At 37.4% G+C, this 23,626-nt stretch overlaps 1 protein-coding gene across 23 annotated transcripts in view; it reads right to left on the minus strand.

Annotated features, from left to right (window-relative positions):
- Positions 1 to 23,626, minus strand: part of COL25A1 (collagen type XXV alpha 1 chain) — a 492,664-nt gene that overhangs the window by 100,017 nt on the left and 369,021 nt on the right. For all 23 annotated transcript variants that reach the window (XM_043438685.1, XM_043438674.1, XM_043438683.1 and 20 more), the window contains exons 11-12: positions 15,562 to 15,588; positions 13,497 to 13,541 (exon numbers count right to left, since the gene is read on the minus strand). In XM_043438685.1, coding sequence (XP_043294620.1) covers positions 13,497 to 13,541; positions 15,562 to 15,588 — 72 coding nt within the window. The remainder of the gene's footprint in view (positions 1 to 13,496; positions 13,542 to 15,561; positions 15,589 to 23,626) is intronic.

A 23,626-nucleotide genomic window follows, 5' to 3' on the forward strand; every position in this document is an offset into this window, starting at 1 on the left:
CCCATGGACTGTAACCCACCAGGCTCCTCTGTCCATGGGATTCTCCAGGCGAGAATACTGGAGTGGGGTGCCATTTCCTTCTCCAGGGGATCTTCCTGATCCAGGAATTGAACCCCATCTCCCACATTACAGGTGGATTCTTTACCAACTGAGCCACCAGGGAAGCACATTCTGTCAAATGTTTTTTATGCATAAATTGATACGATCATATGGCTTTTCTTTTTTAATCTGCTGATGTGGAAAATTGCATTGATTGACTCTCAAATACTAAACTAAGCCTGAATTCCTGGTATAAAGGCCATCTGGTTATGATTAGCTACTGTTTTTACATAAAATTGTTGTTAGGTATCCACAGGGGATTGATTCCAGGACTCCCAGGGATACCAAAATCCAGAGATGCTCAAGTTCCATGTAGTCAGTCCTCTGTATCTGAGGGTTCCACATTGGCAGAGTTAACCAACTGCACATCGAAAACTATTATTAGATTTGATTTGCTAACATTTTGCTTAGAAATTTTGCATCTATGATCATGAAAGATACAGATTCACAGTTTTGGGGGGGGGGGAGGGGCGGGTAATGTCTTGTCTACTTTTTAATAATAACAATGCTGACCTTACAGAGAAATGCTGACAAAAAACATTTTGCCTACAAGATTATTATCACTAGTTGAGTTTATGCTAAGTTGTTTTATTCTTGTTTGACTCTTTGCAACTCTATGAACTGTAGCCCTCCAGGCTCCTCTGTCCATAGGATTCTCCAGGTGTGAATACTGGATTGGGTTGCCATGTCTTCCTCCAAGGGATCTTCCTGACCCGGGGATTAAACCTCTCTTAAGTGTCCTGCATTGGCAGGTGGGTTCTTTTCCACTAGCACCACCTATTGATTTCAGACAAAGTAGATTTCAAAGCAAAGATCATTACCAGGAATATGGAAGATCACTTCATAATGACAATGGGGTCAGCTCATCAAGAGGACATAGAAATTCTAAATATTGATGTATCTATAATAGAGCTTCAAAATATGTAAACAAAAACTGATAGAACTGCAAAGAGAAACAGACAAATCCACGATTATGGTTGGAGATTTCAATACCCCTCATTCAGTAATTAATAGAGCAAGTTAAATATAAAATCAATAGAACTTAGTCAACTTGAACGCTATTATTGATAATATGGGGGGATCTTATTTCTTATTATCTTATATAGGGGATCTTATTTCTCTGACCATGGATCAAACCCATGCCCCCTGCAGAGAGGAAGCACAGAGTCTTAACCACCGGACGGCAGGGGAAGTCCCAAGGGCAATGTTTTAGTCGAAAGCAGCCAAGCGAGCCATTCTTGATAGATGAAGAAACACACTCAGAGAGGGAAAGTACATTTTTCAGAAACAAAATGCTGCAAAGAGGCAGATGTGAGATTAGAACCCAGGTCTTCCAATTCCCTATCTTGTGTTCCTTCTATTTGAATAACTTGTGTCTAAAGAAATCATTTGTATTTATTGGGTTTCTTTTGTCTTTAATTTTTGTATAAAATAAGAAAGTGGCTTATTAGGAAGCCTCCAATCTAATCTTAAGTTTTTTACTTCTGGTCATGGGACACAGAGCAAATTTCTTGAGCTTCCATGGGGTTTAGCTTTTATTCTATGCAGTGTTTAGGGGCAGATTAAATGCTTACCCTCTCTCAGGTTTAAAGGATTAAGATTTAGTTGTTCTTTTATTATTATTAGTTGTTGTTTTGTTGGACTAAAGATGTTGGTGGTGGCTCCGTGTTCCTCAGACATCTAATTAAACTTGCTTCAAGTCCCAATTTCACCCACTATGCAAGCCCAGGACCCGCTCTTGGCTCCTATGCTCAAGTTCTTGAGTTTGTATGTCTTCTCTGTTTTGCTCCAGACCAGTGGCTCTTCACCAGCTGCCTCAGGAAATCCCCTCTTCTCAGGCCTTTTGTGAGCTTAGGATTGAATAACTGGTGTTCTGAAAGCTGTGTCATCACAGAGCACTCAGACTTTGCTCATCTCGCTGCCTTCCCCTCTGTTCTGCTTCCACCTCACCTTTCTCTTTCCTTCCTTCCCACCTTCCTCAGCCATACTGGGAATTCAGCTTCACGCCCTCTTATGTGGAGCAATTCAGTAGTTTGTAGCTCCTACTTGCATACTCAGCACCTAATGCTTCTTTTGTTTGTTTTCTGGAGGCAGAGGCTTTGTTCCTCATGGAAGAGAAACAGAAAACTCTGACCTGTTGGGTTTGGTCATGTTAGGGGAAGCACACTGATTGAAACCACCCATCCTGGCCAGGCACCATAGTAACCATTTGCATGAGTTGTTTTATGGCAGGAGATCCTGATAAGGAATACGGAACTAATAAGCCACCACCAACCGGAAGAGTTCAGGAAAGGTTGAGAGGAGACACTACCTGTCCGTCCACTTCCCAGAATCCCTCTTGCTAGCATCCATCTTGGCTGAGCGATGCGTGCGCCACCAGGAAAGACTCTGAATTAGAATGATTGGCCAAAGACCACCCGGAAACTAATCCCATCACCATAAAACCCAAGACTGCGACGCGGCAGAGCAGTTCTCCTGAGTTCCCTTACCTACTGCTCTCCACCCGGGTACCCTTTCCCAATAAAATCTCTTGCTTTGTCAGCATGTGTCTCCTTGGACAATTCATTTCCGAGTGTTAGACAAGAGCCCAGTTTCGGGCCCTGGAAGGGGTCCCCCTTCCTGCAACAGTCATACATCATGGAACTGACATCCCTGTAGGAGAGTGTTGTCTCATTTATCCAATCAGCAAACTCCCTCCCTAAAATTAAAATCTCTTTGTCCTCCTTGGTAATATGAATAACAGTAGAAAAGTAGATGGTTCTATCAGTCAGAAACAATGAAAATATCTTATTTCAGATAATCTACTGAAATGGGTTTAACTGCTTGACATAATACTTAACCTAAACCTAATAACCAAACATTCATTATATTTTTTAAAAAGTACAAATATCTAAAAATGTAAATAAGAAAACTTGATTGATAGTTGTCTTATTGTCAATAATACTACAGTAAGGACTATTTCAGAAATAAGTTTGTAGTTAACACTTTTTATTCTAGTTTTTGTACTGCTAATGCAGAAAGAAATGTATAAAATATAATTTGAATAAAAAAATTCAAATGCAAAGATATAGCTAAGAATATAGGGGTCACAGAAAACAGTTAAATTGAGTTTATTTGGGCGAAATTTACACAAATGAGAAGAATGATCTGCCTTGAGCATACCCCTAAAAGGTCTAGGGAGAAGTACACACGGATGACCGCCTCCATCCCAATCCTGCCTGCTAACGTCCTTCCTCCCGTCTCTTCCAGTTCTCTTATTCTTCAGGAAGGGCCTTGGGAGTCGCGTGTGGACACCACAGCCTGCAAGCTCTGCCCACAGCTCCATACCCTTAGCTGTTCCAGGCCACTCACAAGTATATGGGGGCACACGCCAGCTGGTGGTTGACCCTTGGGAAAATGGACCTGAGGAAGAGGCCACTACAGACGACGGAAGCAGACTCAGCACAGAGAAGGCAGGAACTCTAGGCCCTGTGGACTCCCCACCCTGCGGTGGGGGACACACCATCAGAGGGACAAAGGAGAGCAAGGAGGAACACTGCCTGGGTCTAAGGAAAACACTGTCCAGTATTCCCTCTTAAATAACTTATCAAAGGTGTAAAAGTTGCCAAAACCCAGCCGGGGAGCATGATGTCACAGTGTGGGGTGGGGTTCTCTTTTCTGTGTATGAGAGAAATTGTTCTCTATGAGTACTCTTATGGAGAAAAACAGATTAAGAACAAAGGCTTATGTTTCAGGAAGACAAAATATCAAAATGGATGAAGAGGGTACGTGATGCGGAGGAGTTTGTTAGGGCTGGGATAAGTCAGAAACAACACACTTGCTCAGCTTTGGCGTCTTACAGGAATCTCTCCTAAGTTAGATAATTAGTGTTTACTGCAACTTTCCACATGACTGGGGTTGCTAGCAAAGGAACTGCAGTGGTAATAGCTAATCAGCATTTGGCATCCCCTAGCTGGGAAATGAGGAGGAGGAGGGGACCTGTGTGTATCCAATAACAAGGAAACTCAAAAGTGGTGCTGGATGTTTGGGGAAAGACACTCACTCTCTGGATGTAGATAGGAAAGAATGAAGCCCCAGGCATGATTAGCAGCTGCCTTCGAAGCAGGAGGAGAGAGGGAATTAGGGTGACAGCAGCAATATGAAAGACAGACTGACGAAATGGAAGAAATGGGTTCTTAGTGATGAAGCTTAGGTGTCAAGGCTGAAGGCTGTGTTAGTGCTGGACTTCCATATTGTGAATTGAAAGTTGCTCAGTCGTGTCCGACTCTTTGTGACCCCAGAGTCCATGGGATTCTCCAGGCCAGAATACTGGAGTGGGTAGCCTTTCTCTTCTCCAGGGGATCTTCCCAACCCAGGGATCGAACCCAGGTCTCCCGCATTGCAGGCGGATTCTATACCAGCTAAGCCACAGGCAAGCCCAAGAAAACTGGAGTGGGTAGCTTGTCCCTCCTCCAGGGGATCTTCCTGACCCAGGAATCAAACCGAGGTCTCCTGCATTGCAGGCAGATTCGTTACCAACTGAGCTATGAGGGGAGCCCTGGAATTGCACGTTACAGACCAATAAATACCTTTATTTTAAAAACTGGCTCTGTTAAGTATTCTGTGACTTGCCATCTAACATGCCTTTGATAATATACCCACTTTTAAAGTTCAAAATCCCAGCGAATTTCTTCTTTTCTAAGTATAATTCCTAATAGTAAGTTGATGTATTATTCTTTTCACTCGGGAAAAGATGTGCTTAAGTATTCATGGAAATGATAAATGGTTATGTCTAATGGGAAAAATTAGACATAATTTTCAAAAAAGATCAGTGAAGAGTAGAAGAAACAGACAACAGCTCTTACAAACATTCACTTACATACTCTGGAGGTTTCTGAGTCGTGGAGTTCCTAACGCTCCCAATTCAAAGTGGAAAATAGTCGTTTCTTATTTAATAGTGTTTTAAATTAAACAGTTACATTCATTACTTCTTTTATTTTGTCCAATTAAACTTTGCAGTAAATATGACAATCCTCATTTGACAAATGAGGAAACTAAATTCAGAGAAGGAAAGTAACTTGTCTAAGACCATACAAATACTGAACAACAGACCTGGGATTCCCTGAATTTAAAATCCATATTCTTGACAGTTGTAGCAGACTGACTGACTTTGAAGTTGAAATCTACTACAAACACCTTGGTGACCATAGGCAACATATCCTTTCTGTGCCGTGGTTTCCTCACTAATGCAGTGGAGATAATAATAGTACCCACTTCACGGGATCGCTGTGAGGAGTAAGTGGGGTAAACTTAGGAAGAGCTTGACAGTAAGTGCTGAATACACGTTAGTCAGTATTACACACTGCAGTCCTCTGTTGTCTGCGTTGGGCAGAGAAGACACAGAAGGTCCCGAAGGGAATCTGATCTCTTCTAAATTAACCCCACTGAGGCTGTTTCATGGTTCCACACACACACACACACACACACACACACACACACACACACACACACACATGCTGTTTCACAGTTGGATATGGTTCCTATCCCCTTGACAATGTGGCCTGGTATGGGACAGGTGTGTGTGTATGTGTGTAAGCTCGGTCATGTCCGACTCTTTGCAATCCTATGGACTGTAGCCCACCAGGCTCCTCTGTCCATGGGATTCTCCAGGCAAGAATACTGGAGTGGGTTACCATTTCCTCTTCCAGGGGATCTTCCTGACCCAGGGAACAAACTCACATCTCAGTGTCTCCTGCATTGGCGGGCAGATTTTTTACCACTGAGCCACCTGGGAACTAGGTAAAACTTAAGCTACTATAATTGTCAAAATAAGTTATTTCATTGAAGCCTTATTTTTAATGCAAATCTCAAAATCAAGAGTGTCATTCAGAGATCAGATCTAATGATAAAACAACAGGGTTTGTGATTAATATCAACTAACTATTTTAGTGGTAAGAAATTTGCCAAAAAAAAAAAAGTAGTCTAGGTCCTATAGTGGTTAATAATATGGTGTTTTAGAAAAAAAATCTAAGACCAAGGTTGTCTAACTTGATCTGGAAGTATTGCAATGTGGTAATATTCTCCCTTCCCTTTGCCAACTGCTGTTCACTATTTAAGCTGCACCTAAAGTTGCCTATTCAGAGAAGCATCCCTTGCCTTTTTGCACCAGGACAGGCTGCCCTGTGCTTCTCAGCTGTAGTACTTAACAGTATTGTCATTTAACAGATTTTTAGTGTACCTGTTCATATCATGTCCCTATCCCCCCTTGGCTGAAATTCCATGAGGGCAGAGACCGCTTTAATGTCAGTGCTCAGATGTGCCTTGCACTTACTAGTAAGGACTGAAAAAAGATTTGTTGAATGGAAGATAGAAGAAACTGGCAAATAATCAACAAATACATTTAACATAAGTTTTTTTTTTCCCCCCAAATCATCAGGTTATATATGTAGTTTAATTAGATTTAGTAAATAATATTTTGGTTATCCTATCTATAAAATACAGTGCCTTTTCAATTAAAATATAAGTAGACTTGAAGTCATAATCCAGTCCAAGATATTTGCCTTCTTGTTGCTTGATTTTGCAACATCCTGTGATTAGCTTTCCTTCCTCTCATATCCAGTCCTATTGGATTTCCCAAACAATCCCATTTCCTCAACTATTTATTCTTCTCTCTCCCAATATCTTCATTTAGTAGGATGGTAACGAGTATTAAAATTTATAGCAACATGCCTAAATGAAGTCAAGGGAAAGTGTATTTTTTTTTTTTAAATTGCCATCATTTTTAAAATTTCAAATCAGGAAGCATTACATTACTTCCTTCAACCAACTTTTTATTCCCTTCTAAAGGAACTTAAATTTAATTATATAAAGGATAGAAATATCTTTTGTTTCACTCAATAGGTAAAATTAAGTAAAAAGTTTCTTTAAGAGTAAGTTTACATATAAAAATGCCTCTGAGTATTTGCATAGAACTCAGAGATGATGTGATTTTACTATATGAAATATTCTGCAGATGAATGGCCCACAGGCAGATGAAAAGATGCTCAATATCACTAATCATCGGGGAAATACAAATCAAAACCACAAGGAGATATCTCACTGTACCTGTCAGAACAGCTATCATCAAAAAGTCACAAAATAACAAACGCTGGTGAGGATGTGGAGAAAAGGGAATCTTGTGCACTATTGGTGAGATTGTAAATTGGTGTAGCCACTATGGAAAACAGGATGGAGGATCCTCAAAAATTTCAAGATAGAACTACCACATGATCTAGGAATTCCACTTGAGGGAATATATCCAAAGGAAATGAAAACGCTAACTTAAGAAGACACCTATATCCCATGTTCACAGCAAAATTATTTGCAATAGCCAAAACATGGAAACAAGCCTAGGGTCCATTGATGCTGAGTGGATAAAGAAGTTATGGTGTAGGTACATACACAGTGGAAGATTATTTAGCCATAATAAGCGAGGAAACCCTGCCATTTGTGACAAAGTGGATGAACCTTGAGGGCGTTATGCTAAGTGAAGTAAGTCAGACAGAGAAAGACGAAAAGATGACTTCACCTTTATGTGGAATCTAAAAGAACACAAAAACAACAAAAAAGCCAAACTCATAGAAAGAGATGAGATCTGCAGTCCTCAGAGGTCAGGGTTGGAGGTTTTGGGGAAGGAGGAATTGAAGGAAGGTGACCCATCTGGGAAAGGTGACCTTCAGCAAAGGTACAAACTTCCAATTTATAAGATACTGGAGATGCAAGGCAAAAGATGATGACTATAGTTACCACTGTTGTACAATGTATATGAAAGTTGTTAAGAGAGTAATCCTGAGTTATCACTATAAGGAGAAACTTTTTTTTCCATTTCTTTTTATTGTAGCTACATGAGATGATGGATGTAAACTAAATTTATTGTGGTAATCATTTCATTATATATAGAAGTCAAACTTTTATGTTGTATACCTTATCTCAATAAAACTAGGAAAAAGGGGAATATCCTATAATAGGAAAGCAATGATGCTGCTTCAAGAAGAAAGCAAGCATCCTATTTTCATAGTTATCAGAGAAAACACAATCATGTATTATTAGAACTATAATGTATACAGTCACCAACTTTCAAAGATAGAAAAATTAATAAAAATAATTTAATTCTCTACTTTAACCAGCAAGGTATTAAATTGCTGTAACACACTTTCCCCAAACTATTAATTAATCTGGAATAAAAAATCAGTCACTTTATTTACACTATATATCTTTTCTTAAAGTGTAAAATTGGAAAGTTATAAATACATTAGGTAATAGATCACTGGGTAAATTTAAGCTAACTAGACAGGAAATAAACAGAACTATAATATATCCAAATCCTTCAGGAATTTAACTCAGACATTTTAATGATAAAGTCAAGGCTGCAAAAGAGAAGAGTTTTATTTAGTGGTTGCAGAAAATGAATCAGGAATAAAAAAGTATTGAGTTCATTGTATACAGCTTACTGTATAGACTTGAATAAACAGCTTGACCTTTGAAAGTCTGAGGGCTTCCATTTATCTGCTCTTTAAATATACTTACAATAAAAACGCCATTAGAAGTATGCTGTGAGGATTAATGTCAGTGAAAAACTGTGAGACTCACGGATAAGAGATGAAAAGGAACTCTAAATACCATAGCCATAAACTAATTAAATTTTAATGTTACTTAAAAAAATCACATAGTTATCTGGGATAGATTCATGGATGATACATTAATATCAGTATTTTATTTATATTGTATTTGAAGTTTTAGATGTAATAAACCCTAGCAAGCATTTGAAAAATACATGAAACAAGATCATCCAATACTTATCTTTTGCTTTGGAAACAATCCCTATGATTCTGGGTCCTCAGAAAAATTCTAGCCTGCTTAGACAAAATAATTTGTTCTTAAACCTGAAACTCTTTAATGTTAATTTTATGGTAACAGAGATAAGGGTGTGAACTAAGGGTTGCACAAAGTAGACCTGTAATGTCCCCTCATTATCCCTAGTCCTCTTCTGTGGCATTTGCACAGTGCTGGGCACTGCTTGCTATTCAAATACATTGTTATTATGATGACTTATTCCTAATGTGAAAACGTGGAAACAGTAGAAAAATTCAGGGTTCTAATAACATGTTAAGAGTTGAGATTTTTAAAGTTCTGAGATATACATATATATATATATGTATACACATACAAAAAAAATACAGCCAGCCATTTATTGTGTCGAGCAGTATTTAGTCTAAAAAAAATTTTGCCACAAAATTATTTTGAAGCCCACTTTCCAATATATCTGAGAAGCAGAGTTTAGTTGACAAACATTCAGTTATATGGGCTTCCCAGGTGGCACAGTGGTAAAGAAGTTGTCTGCCAATGCTGGAGATGCTGGAGATGCAAGAGGTGTAGGTTTAATCCCTGGGTCCGGAAGATCCCCTGGAGTAGGAAATGGCAACCCACTCCAGTATTCTTGCCTGCAAAACTCCATGGGCAGAGAGCCTGGCTGGGTTATAGTCTATGTGGTCACACAGAGTTGAGCATGATTGAGCACGCACACATGCAGTTACGTATCTTTACATGTATGTATTATGTGCCTGAATGTGTGTGTTTGTGTGTGTGAGGGGGGGGGGGGAATGAATCCAATAGCATAAATAAAATTTTTATAATATATTTGAACCAACAAGATCTATTTGTGAGAATTACAGAAGTTTCTGTGCTAAATAAATTAGCCAGAGTCAAAGAAGGCAACATTTATTTCTTTTTAGGTAAGACCTAGCATTAAATTCTCCCTAACAACTTTGGCTATTGGAAACAAGTTCAAATTATGGAAACAACTGCTTTTAGAATTGGGAACAGAGCATGGAAAAGAGACACCTGTGACTTTTTGTGGATGCACAGTATCTCTTAGAGACTTAGATATAAATTAGAACAGCACCTTCTCTCACTCTACAATGAAGCCACCTTGAGCCCATATAGGAAGAAGTTTCACAGGCTGCACATGAGGTGGAAGAGCGCAGAGTATCTGACTCTAGGCAGCACTCCTACAAGACCCCACACCGGTGAGTGAGCTTTCAAAGCAGTACGAGAAATGTCTTTCTCCTTTCTATGGTACTTGTATTCCCACTATTGGGAATGGGGTGCATTGCAACTGGAGACATAGCAGGTAGCAGAGAAATATTTTACTTTCCTGTGTGAGTTTACACCTTCACTTTCTTCCTGGCTTCTTGTCCTGTTAGAGGGTAAGCCTAGGGCTCATTTGTTGAAATTCTTCAAGTGTTATACTATTAATACTACAGATAGTTGATAATATTTATTGAGCACCTATTACATTATGTTCACTTTAGACATATTAGCTAGTTAATATTGCAAAGTCTATATTAATATTTTGCACTGGAGCCTTAGAAACATTAAGTAACTCATACAAAGGAGGACAAAGACTTGACGCCTCCTCTCTCAGACTGCAGAGACCACGTACCACACTGTCTCCCACTTTTCACAGAAGGGTGTTTAGTAGCCCTTGATAGATTATAAGACTAGAAGGGGCTAAACTGGAGTTTAATGCCATGGTACTGCTTCTGTAAGTCTGTTTTCCTAATATGATCTGAAGAATTGGAGGACCATTACAAAAATAAGAAATACTCAGATTAACAATCGAGTTGACCAAAACTGAAAGGAAAATAATGTAAAAAAAAAAAAAAAATCACCATCAAGCTACTGGCCAAAATCAATCACCTCAATCTGAATGGATGGAAAATATTTTAGTGGAAGACAAGTAAAATATTTGCTTAATATAGTCATTTTCTTTCTCTCTTATAATAGAGAAGTTTCTAAAAATTTTCTAGTTATTTGCCATGTTTCTGGTAGCTTAGAAATAATATCCTTCCTTGAAGGATATCCTTGGAGGATATCCAGTACTTGAAAATGATCTAAGCATCAAAAGTACTTCTTTGGGAAAAAATGAAATTGTATCATGCAAAGAAGATATTTTCTCTGAAGCTTAAGAACATCAAGGTGCTTAAAAAATTATTAATGTGATTCCAGGTTCTCTTTCTAGAAACATAAATTTTAGAGAACCAAGGCAAAGTTCATAGCTCTAAGTGTAAATTATCGGTATTACTCTATTTTCAACTCTGTTTTTACTGTCTAAATGTCCTGTTACTTCAGTGATGTAGACTTAGGTTTTTTTGTACTTTATTGTCCTAAAGATGATATAGCAAATATTACAGGTGTTAGATAATAGCTATCATTAAAAGAAATTCTATAAACAAAGTTTTAGTTAAGTTATATGAATTAAAAAAAAATCTTGAACTACATTTTGCTGATACCTTCATAAAAGTATGAAATCATTTAGCTTTCCTAGATTTTACAGAAAACCCTTTAAAATGCTACAAAGATGTATAACAAGATATAAAACTACAAATATTAGCTATTTCCTTGAAATATAATTTAAACTTGATGACTAGGACAAGAAAATGTCACATTCCTTTCTCTTGCTAAGGAAATTGCATACTTCCTTTGGAAAAAGAAAGAATATGCAGTCTTCATAAGCATATATGTGACAGTTTTAAACTTGTGGACTTGTTTTGTTTCAGGGTAAAGTTTTCTATAAATTTTCATGATTATCTCAAAGTTGAAAAAGAAACAAAGAAGTAAAAGCAAAACATTAGCCTTACGTGTACAAATATTAAAGACATTTACGTTATATCTATATTTTGTCCTTTCTAAATATTATCCTGTTATGTAATTTTCAAATTCATCATAGAATGAATGCTGCTGCTGCTAAGTCGCTTCAGTCATGTCCAACTCTGTGCGACCCCATAGACGGCAGCCCACCAGGTTCCCCCGTCCCTGGGACTCTCCAGGCAAGAACACTAGAGTGGGTTGCCATTTCCTTATCCAATGCATGAAAGTGAAAAGTGAAAGTGAAGTCCCTCAGTCGTGTCTGATTCTTCACGACCCCATGGACTGCAGCCTACCAGGCTCCATGGGATTGACCAGGCAAGAGTACTGGAGTGGGGTGCCATTGCCTTCTCCACATAGAATGAATATGCTCTCAAATTTTTACTTCTGTTTCCCTCCATGATCTACAATATTCTAAATGGAATATTAATCCTCTGTCTTTATCAGGATCTGTGAAGCAAACAGGTATGCATTTTACTAAGGGGAAAACAGGGCAGTAACATGGGCACTGAACTGCTGACGAGTGCCCAGTGCTGGATTTATGGACCACAGGCTGCCGTTAAGATTTGGTTAAGAACACTCATTTTACTTGGGAATCAAGGAATTCTTGAAACAGAGAGTCTCTTACAACAGAGGTCAATCAAATATCCAGGATTTCACTAAAATGAGCTGAAGAAAAAGTTTAATAGCAATATCAGACATGGACATAAGGGCGTTATGCCTATTTCCTAATTTAATCCTCACAGTAACCTTATGAGGTAGGAATTGTTTGTCTCCTTTTTAAAGATGAAGAAATTGAGGCCAGAGGATTCAAGGACTCTGTCAAAATTTACATTCTCTGAGCTGAAGATCCATGTTCTTGGCCACTTCGTAGGTTTTAAATTGTTATTGTCTATGTCTCATTGGAGAAAAAAGATGGACGAGCTAGAAGAGGTCAGGAGGAGGTCTATTCTGTCCATAAGGGCTGGGCCCTTTATGATTTCAATTCAGAATGCCTGGATTTCAAGTCCTCTGGGAAGACAAGTTGGGTCGCAGGATCGCAAAGGGCCAGCTCAGAGGCTCTGAGGGAGACAGGAAAGTCCCTGGCTCAGCTCTCCAGCCCCTGGCAGGCTGGCCCGCGGTGACTTTGGTAATTGCTTTGCCTACTGGCAAGTACGTTGCAGGAAAAAGTGCACACAGGCAATAGATATGTCTGTGTAGAGCTGTGGGTTGTTTTCTTTTACTTTTTTTTCCTCTTCATTATTAATAGTACAATAAAAGCATGCTATCAGAGCTTAGCAAATCTATTTAATTCTTAATTTTGCTTAGCTGTAAAAAAAGCTTGCATGTGAATTCACGATTCCGATAGCATCTCTCTGTAGGAATAACTTTTGTTAATGCAAGAAATAATACATATTAGTCTGCCATAACAAGAATAAACCACAGTGCACTTTATCACAATCAGTGTTAAGTACTATATTTTTCCTACTCCAAATATATTTATGAGAAAGATACCACTGTATCTCATATGTATCAAATAAAATAAAAAATTGTTTAAGAGTTTTTCACTATTTAATGCATTCATTTAAAAATTAAAATAATTTGATCAATTGCAACATAATTTTCCTATATTTCAAAAGTATATATAAAATTTTTATAAGCATATAAACTTATTACCAACATTACTGATTAGAACAACTTTGTGATTTAATCCTCCCCAAATGATCAAAAGCAGTATATTCTATGGAACTCACTTTTTGTCCATTCATCCCTGGAATTCCAGGTACTCCAACAGAACCCTAAGGAGACATATGATTAAAATAAGTTGACATCATAAGCACAAAATAATTCAATTCTAAATTTATGTCATATTAATTATGTCAGCTACAACTTTATCTTACTAAAACATATCTGACAGGCTATGTTTTTCAGATCTCATCCACTGTGTTCTAACACACAATAGTGTAAACAGATTCATCAAGCTTTTCCAGAAGCCATGAAAATCTCACCATGTTTGTAAATATTTACTTAACCCTAATAAGATTTTAAAGAATTTCACATCATAAATTGAGATCCAAAGCTATCAGAAGGCCTCATGGCTCCAAATTTGGGTGCTTTTGAGAATTAAATAGGCTTAGTTTCATCTCAAAAAAGGTTAGCTGTACCAGCAACTCTTGAATTTCATGAAATTAAATACCATAAAATAAAAGGTAATTAAAATAACAACCACTATAAGGAACCCATGTTGTAAAGTGAAATTTGTTGTATTTGAAGCATTTCCCCCAGACTCAGGGAGTATGTTTAAACCATGTGAGGGTGAATATATCTTCCAAAGTGGACTAGGCAGGATGCCGCAAGTGGTGAGCATAGACTAGGAACGATACCAGTTCTATACATTGAATATTATGTCGTCTGTGTGTGTATGCACATGCACTTGGATGTGTGCACACATGAGCACTGGGGTGATGAGAATGACTGGGCATCAGAAAAGAAAAGTAGTTACTACCTGAGAAAATCTGACATTTAACTAGATACAGAAACATTAACAAATGTTTTCAAATAGTGATGTCATTTTCCTCCACACACCTTCTGGTGAGGCTCTGGAGAAATAATTTTTCAAACAGAATGTGCTTATTTTTTGTTTAGAACTATAAAACAGATTTTTCTTAGTAGATATGTGATATTAAAATTTTTAAAGAATAATGGAAAAGATTAAAATAGTAATTAGAAATCTAAAACTTCTCTAAAAAATAAAGTCTATTAAAAATATAGTCATTTCATGCAAAAAAAATTGAGATGGCAAGTTCCTTAGTGCTTTCTTGGTGATTGTATTGAGTGGGTCATTAAAGGACTTCCCAAAGCCTGAGGCAGTAATTTTATCCTGGTAGCATGTGGATTAGGGTAGCTTTACAATTTCACACCATACTTAATAGAGACATTATTGCAAAGGACAAAGTGTTCCTATACACAAGTTGTCTCACTACACACTGGCTTTTACTTGGTTTGTGGGATCATGTTTCAACAGATGCCACATGCACAAGCTTGGGGGATAAACGTCTCTATCTTTGATGGATTCCAAAGATAAAGAATAATCACTTTTCCACCTGTTGTAATGCAATTATTATTATTATTATTATTTTTGGTTGTCTGCAGGTTAAATATCCTTTTATGTCCTCCTTGTAGCGTGGGAGGTGGATGGGGAGTGGGGGTTTAGTGATGTTTTGTTCGCAAAGGGCTATCTACCTGCTATTGATAGCATTTACTACTGTAGAACTGACGTAATTTTAGAAGTGCTAGACTCTTTTCTCCAAAATGTAAAGGGTCAAGTCTGATGGCTCTGGATAATGTTTAAATAACAATTGGGAAGTCATTTTTTTGGGTTGCTTCAGCAAAGGGAGATACTAGTGGGCCACTTGAATATAGCCACCAAGCAACAAATACATTCTTTGTTCTAGTCTGTTGAATGGTCCTTTGACAATCATATATTTGTGCAAGACCATGCATTTAATTTGCAATGTCTTATGACCCTTCAGATTCTAAGTTTTGTCACGATGTTTTACTAGTACTGGAATTAAAAACTCAATGACCAAAAGTTTGGCAGACAGCTTAAAAAGAGTCTGCTCTGGATTTATTGGACTTTCTATAATGGAGTCAATTAGAAATCTAATGGCTCACATTATATGATTGTATTTTTAGAAAGCAGAATGCACAAACCAGACTACTTTGGTATGGCTCACAGTAGCTAATTCCGTTCCCTTCTCAGGCCAGTCATTAGGCGATGGGGATATAATTACTTTCACAGTATTGTTTATACTCTACCTTTTGTCCTGGAGGCCCCAGAGGACCCTAAAAAAGAAAAACAATTCAATTAACATAATATTGCAACCATTTTAAACTTAAATGACCGATTAAAGTTGTCCTATTCTGTAAGGTTCTCTTTGCTGAAATATGCCAATGTTGTGTACATCAAGGAAAATGAGAATTTTTGGTTGGCAGTACACAATGGGTCTTTTCTTCTCTCTTGTTCTCTTTTGAAAAACGTTATGCAGTAAAATCCTGATTTTTGCTTTAAAAAAAAAAAGAATCACAACATTGTAAATCAACTATAAATTAATTTTTAAAAGTAACCTTTGCCCTTCCAGCGCATCTATTTCTTCAAATACCTGCAAATCCATCACTTCACTCTCATTTAAAAGGCTGGAGATGTTGCTTCTAGAAGCACTAAAAATGCAATGCAGTTCCCAGCCCACCGACTTGTTCTATGACTTCTGCATCTGCAAAACTTCAGGAAGCATATTTGCAAAGGAAATCATTGAATGGCATTATGAAGAAACATTTTTTGCTCTATTCTTCCTCTTATGAAATGTGGCCAATCGACCTGCACAAAAACTTGTTTCTAAGCTAGGGGATGCCAAAGTGAATTGTGGCAACTAGTGTGTACCATAAAAGGGAACAAAAGATGCTGTCAGCTGTTGCATAAACTATGACACTGGGGTGGGAGGAAGGGGGGAGAAGAAATATAATATTTAGGAAGATGAATGGGAATATTTACATTTAAAATGGAAATGTGGCAGTTCTGAGATTTAGAGTTCTTTGACCGCCAAGTCAATGTTGGGGATCTGTTGGCTTTATTTAGAGCAAGGCATTCTTTGAGATGGTAGAAAAGAGCACAACGAGAGCTATAATTCTGACTACTGAGGTCTATTTTTAAACGAAAATATTAAGCACTTTTCTTCTAATTCTTTCAAAAATGCTTTTAACGTCAGTGTATTTTAACAAAGTTACAGATCCTCCATCATTCCATGTATTAATAAAAAGCCCTTTATTCCATTACACTTAATGGCTAACTTATTTTCAATGTGTGACATTTCAGTTAATCAGCATCTTACATTTGGACTCTAACATAAAGCAAGAGAATGGTAATTAGAGGAAGAATTGGTCATGCATAATTTTTTAATTAAAAATACACAATGTTTAAGAACATTCAGAGACTCTGTTCCTCATAAATTATTTTGCAGTTCTCAGGAAGACTAACAATTTCCTCATATAATGAGGCTTAGATTATTGAAAGTGCACTGTGCAATATCACCTTTATATATTCCTTTTTTAAAAAATGTAGGATGTAGCTTTATTGACTCAGTGACAATAGAGGCAAGGAGATGGAATGTTCAGACATATGAAAAATTAATACCAGCCTACTAGCTTAGGAACTGAAAGAAAGTGAAATTTTTTCTTTTTTCCTTTTTATTATAAAAAGTTTAAAGCATGATAAAGGGTAGGAAAAGTAATATAATCTACACCTAGGTATTAATTACTTACATGTTACACTTATATGTAACAATTAACATTTTGCCATATATCTTCCTTTTTGATTTACTCAACCAACCATTTTCTTAATGAACTTGTTATCTCATATATCCGCATGGTCTGACTTTCTCTTCTCTTATCTTACTCCTTCAATTTAAAATTCTCTGTTTTAGATTTTGCAGAGAAAACGAAGTCTCTAGGAATAAATTTCCCAACATCATGTCTCTCATCAACTCAAACCCATGTGGTTCTCCTTACTATATCAGTGGGGAAAGATGCTCTCCTCCCACAGGGCAGAGGCATCCATAGACTCTGGGATCCATCCTTGCCTCCATCCTCAGGGATCTTTCTCAATCAATTATCTCTGTAACCATATCAGAGCCTCCTGCTCTGCACGGGTTCCTTCCGCTTAGCACATAAACATGTGTAATCATTTCCTCACTTGGGTAAATTGTTTGGGAAGTGAATGTTAATGCTAAGTAAAGGCAGAATCTGGAAGTTGCAGTGATAGGAGATTTGAGAGTGAAGAAAAGACTTGGGTTTCATCATTGTCTAGGATTCCATTTTTCCAAGTGTCTCCAGAGTATTTCACTTGTTAAAATGTTGATGTTGAAAAGGAAATCATATAACAAAAAGTACATTAATTCAATGTTTAGACTGAGAATGTATATGTTCAATTCAAAAAGGTTTGTTTCCCCTTTTAAACCTAACTGCCACTTGAAAGAATGCTGTTCATTAAATTGGACATTTTGTACATTGACATATAACCCTGGAAAGGAAATTTTCAGATGAAAATAAGAGCAAATTTTAAATCAGATGTTTTAATTAGAGATGAACATATCTGATATTTTCTAATTTTGTCTTTGTTGCATGATCACAGTAAGTCAGAGATTTAGAAAAACTGCTCACAGCTCTGAAATCTGTGAAATCTTACTAGTTGCATATTTTAATACAATACTTAATAAAAGTCAAAGGAGGTTATAAAAATCATATTTTCTCACTGTTAGAAAACTACTGCCATTTGTGCTGAACTCCAAAAGTAAAAGCGGTTTAAAGATGTAGCATTAATTTTGAATTGTAAATACATATCTTACAGATTTTCATAACTATGTTGCCAAGGATATATCCTCAGCTACCAAAAGTATGCATATACTCCTGTGATCGTGTTGGCAGGAAAAATGGTCGCAAGCCAAAGATAGTGTCATTTATTATTAGAAGGGAACTAGGAAAAAGCAGTGTTGAATATAAGACACAGACATGCATTCAAGTAAGTACAGACACACATACACACCCAGGTAGCTATTTTGATCAGTATTTTGCATATGTATATATATTTTTTGAGTATGCACCATTATATATCTGTGGCACTGTGGTTATTAAATTTAAGCTTGCCAATCAATGAAAGCCTCACTGATCAAAAATTGACTTTGAAGTTAGGGTATGTTGCTACCAGTTGGTTAAGATGCCTGCATCTGAGTAGTTTTGTGGCCTCTGGTATAAATACAAATTTATAAAACAGTGAGCAAATGCCATAGAACCACTGACTGACTAATCTACTCTTTTGTAAACTTACTTATATTCTTAGCCTGAATAATGACTTGGATGAAGACTCATAAATTCATTATTCACCAGTCAAGCTACTGTTTCCTATTATTCCTAAAATTAAAACTGTTCTCATATTCTAAGGTTTCTAAAATAAATCCATTATTGTCATCCCATGTCTTAAAAGTTTGAATCAAATAGTTTTCAAAACTGAGTCAATCTTTTAGTTCATTTTTATCAATCAATGAGTTGTTCCTTTCTTAAGTATTTTCTTGGCGGGCACTTTTATGTTTGCATTTACTTTGTAAACAACCAATTAATATGAGAATAATCTAGTCTCTTTTATTTTCTGTTATCATTTCTTTATCCTTATCTAAAGATTGAAAATTATGTAACATTCAGAATCTCAATATGATAAATTATATTTAAGTTCAATTCTAGAAGTGTTAAACTATATCTTAAAATATACTCACTTTGACATAAGCTTTTGGTCAGAATGTATGAGCTTTTTTCATTAAAGGATCTTGCCTAGTGAACATAACTATTCAAAACATAAGAATCAAATGAGCCACTGAAAAGTTCTAAGTGTGGAGTAATAGCATCACTCATCTGCATATAAAAGTTGGCACCTAGTTTTCATGTTCCTTCAGAAAAGACTATAGACAGTGATGACAAGTTAAGCGAAAAGTTATAAACAAGCAAGAAATTATACAGTGCACTGATTCTCTTTCCTATTCCTGCCCCACTAGATTCCATTTTTAAAGATTATATAAAATATTATGTATAAAAATGGCAGTCAAGTAAGTTAAAGGAATATTGTAGTTTCCATTTAGTGATTGCCTTTACCAAATGGTGGGTTACTGGGGCTTCAGGGTGATCTTTTACTCCTCCAGACACTTAACCTGAGAACATTCTCCAGTTCACCCTCTTCTTCACCAGCATTGCTCTGCTCTTGTTCAACCCTCATTTCTCTCAGCTAAGCTATGTTATACCCAGCTAAAAGCCACCGTGTTTTTAGTCTTCTTCAACCCTTTCTGCATAGTGATGCCTGAGGGACCTTTCTTAAAAGGCTTTCAGGTTCATACCTTTCCTCAGTTGAAAAAGCCATGCTTTCTCATCTCTACACCTCTGCACCTCTGGCTGTCTGTTCCTTTAATGGCCTTTTTCTCTGGTCTTCCCTCCTCCACCCATTACATAATTCAGAGCTCTGAGCCGCCCCTCTCAGGGCTAGGTCCCCGTCTTTTGTTTTCCAAAGTACCCTTATGACTGCACTTCTTCCCAGAATTTACCAACAGAGCTGTGATTGTTGGGTTACTTCTTTCTTCACTCTAAACCTCTCTTATCACGCACAATAGTTGGCATAGTAAATGCTCAGTTCTTTTGGGTTCATTCATGAATTCATCCACTTAGCAGCTTTTTAAATACCCATTAAGTGTCAGGCAATGTTCTAGGCACTGGGGATACAGTAGTGAACAAACTAAAAGAAAATGCAAGCCCTCTTGGGTTTCATAGTCTTGTTAATGGAGAAAGATAGCAAAAAATAAAATAAAATAAACTAGTAAAATATAAAGTTGTGTCAGGTGGTAAGTGTTACAGCAAATTGGGGGTTTGGAACTGGGAGAAGTGTATGTGGTGACACTTTAAATTGGGGATTTGATGGGGGCCTGGGGATAGAGTGACACTTGGATAGAACTCTTAGAAGAGGCCAGCAGGACAGTCATGCTCGTAGAAGGAGCAAGAATATTCCAGGCAAGGGATGAGGAAGTACAAAGGTCAAGAGGTAGGCACATGCTCAGAGTGTTCAAAGAACAACAAGGAGGCAATAGGTGGGTGGTAGAAGGCAGGGCTGTGGAGAGGGAAGGGAGCTTGCATGTGTATGGCCTACAGGTGATTGTCAGCAAAATGGTGCTTACTCATCACTTCTTGGCATATAGATGGAGAAATAATGGAAACAGTGAAGGCTTTATTTTCTTGGGCTCCAAAATCTCTGCAGATGGTGACTGCAGCCATGAAATTAAAAGACGCTTGCTACTTGGAAGAAAAGCTATGACCAACCTGGACAGCATATTAAAAAGTAGAGACATTACTTTGCAGCAAAGGTCCATCTAGTCAAGGCTATGTTTTTTTCAGTAGTCATGTATGGATGTGAGAGTTGGACCATAAAGAGCTGAGTGCCAAAGAACTGATGCTTTTGAACTGTGGTGTTGGAGAAGACTCTTGAGAGTCCCTTGGACAGCAAGGGGATCCAACCAGTCAACCCTAAAGGAAATCAGTCCTGAATATTCACTGGAAGGATGGATACTGAAGCTGAAGCTCCACTACTTTGGCCACCCGATGCAAAGAATTGACTCATTGGAAAAGACCCTGATGCTGGGAAAGATTGAAGGCTAGAGGAGAAGGGGGTGACAGAGGATGAGATGGTTGGATGGCATCACCAACTCGATGGACATGAGTTTGAGCAAGCTCTGGGAGTTGGTGATGGGCAGGGAAGCCTGGAGTGCTGCAGTCCATGGGGTTGCAAAGAATCAGACGTAACAGTAACTGAAGTGAACTGAGTTTGATAAAAATTATAGGAATGAATAATGAATACATGGAGTAAAACAAGTTTCCGCTTATATCTTAGACAACAGTGTCTCAAGATAAGAATGACAACACAGACTTAGAGAGTGAACTTGCGGTTGCCAGGGTGAAGGGACAGTTAGGGAGTTTGGGATGGACGTGTACACATTGCTATGTTTAAAGTGGTCACTAACAAGGGCTCACTGTATAGCATATGGGACTCTGCTCAGTGTTATGTGGCAGCCTGGATAGGAGGGTGGCTTGGGGGAGAGTGGATACACTGTACATGTATGGCTGAGTCCCCTCAGTGTTCACCTGAAACTATCCCAGCATTGTTAATTGGCTCTACCCCAATACAAAATAAAAAGTTTAAAATAAAAAGAACATAAAAACAACAGAAAAAAATAGCAATGACAAGATTTTTCACTCTTGTTCACCCAAGTCATTCTAATGCTACAAGCCTAATTTCATAACCTCTAGATTACCTCTAAGTGCAAGAGTGAGTGAAGTAATTCAATCCATAGTTTCTACATTAAAGCTGCAAAGCAAAGATCATTTTGGCTACGTGGTCTCATTTGCTCAGAGACTGTCATGGATGTGAATGTAGGTCTGAGGTCTCTAATGCACTTCAGAAAGACATCATGCAAAGAGTAGGTAGAATTATCAACCCATGGTAATCTTCAAAGCAGGCAGTTAAGAAATGGATATTTCTATAGCTACTATGCATTGGCTGCACTTTCCAGCTTGTAAAAATATCATTTTTTAATTAAAAAGTCTTTTGTTTGAAAGACCATGGAATAGAAAAAAATTAATGAATTTTTCTGACACTACTGATGCTAGCACAAATTTGATTGAGGTATTAATTACTTAAACAGGATGTGGAGTTTCTAAATGATGTGCTTTAGGATGCCTCTTGGGAGGTGCTTTAAGGCAACTTCTGGTTGCCTGCTATTAGGAAACGATGTTCTGTGTGAGCAGGGGGCGGACATAGTTCCTGTTCTGTCCCTGACGGCTAACAGTAAAACTGAAGCTCTGAAAGCTGCTGGTCATTCCTGGATGCAAAATATACAACCAGCTTCTGTAATAAAAAACAAAGGGAACAGAAGAGAGCTGGCCCATTTGTGAAGGAGAGAATAAAAGCCCCAATCTATTAAGCCACTTAAAATTCTTTCCTTTTTGGGTTAAGAATTGTTCCATGATTTAATAAAAGTTAGGCAAAATGGAGAAAATACTTTTTAAAGTCTGTTTCTATGGGAAAAGTGATAACATATAATCTAACTTATTGGAGTCGTAAAATGTTAATATCAGACTTTCTCAAGAGTTTGGTGCAACAGACTTTAATTATAGCTATTAACCTGTGAAAGCTATTAACCTGGTCACAAGATCAGAAAATACAAAAAATTGGTTATAAAGAGTAAGAGGAAATTTGAAATAAATAATAGAAGCTTGTCTTACTTAAGAAGGATTCATTTAAGATGTACTTTTATAACATTCTGTGTTCCGCTTGGATGTCTGATGAGAGAGGGTCAAGAAACGTAAAGTCTAGCCACTATTATATGGGAGTCTGGAGTATAATTCAAGTGATGTTTTACAAGATTCAGATTTCATGGCTTAAGTGTGTGGAAATGCCAAACTAGAAACTTTGGGGAAGTGTTTAGAATATAACATGTGCTGATATGTTTTCAGTACAAAAGCCAACAATTCAGATGAACTGGGTAAGAAGGAACACAGCATAAACAAAAAACAGCAGGACAGAGCAGAGCTGAGAGAGCCTCATTTTTGTTTTGAGTCCTCCATGGATACTCTCTTCAGTCACACTGAGCCATCCATACACGAAGACTTCATGTAAAGGTCTTCATCATTCTTTGAGGCTCAGCAACCTTCACTCACTTCCGCTGTGAACCTTCTCCAGTTTACCCAGACAGAGCCTGTTTTTGTCCTCCATGTTTCTCAAGCACAGTTTAACTGGCTGAATTTTAATATATTTGCATATTTATAAAATCTACTTGACTAACAGGCAAATTCTTCAGGTCATATATTTTACATCCTCAGCACCTAGGTCAGTTCCTAGCAAATAAATCATTATTGACTGCATTGAAACAATGAATTAGTAAATACGAAAATTACTAAATTCCATTTACCAAACTTCCTCCATTGTTTTACAACTCTATCTTCCTTCTTATTACTGGAAAGAGCTCAGTGTTTCTTTTTTTTTTAATAGATGGCTGTCTAAAACTTTTAATCAAATTAAAAAAGCAAAAATCTTCCAGTATATATAAACAATATCTTGAAATAAAAATTGTTGCCTTACAGTAGTACTTAATAGAATCAAAACACTAGGGTGATTCATCCATCATTATCCATTTAGAAAATGCATGAACAAGCTCCAATACCAGCTGATGTGAAGAACTGACTCATTAGAAAAGACCCTGATGTTGGGAAAGATTGAAGGCAGGAGTGGAAGGGGACGACAGAG

The sequence above is a fragment of the Cervus canadensis genome, chromosome 19 (assembly GCF_019320065.1).
Source record: "Cervus canadensis isolate Bull #8, Minnesota chromosome 19, ASM1932006v1, whole genome shotgun sequence".
Lineage (NCBI taxonomy): Eukaryota > Metazoa > Chordata > Mammalia > Artiodactyla > Cervidae > Cervus > Cervus canadensis.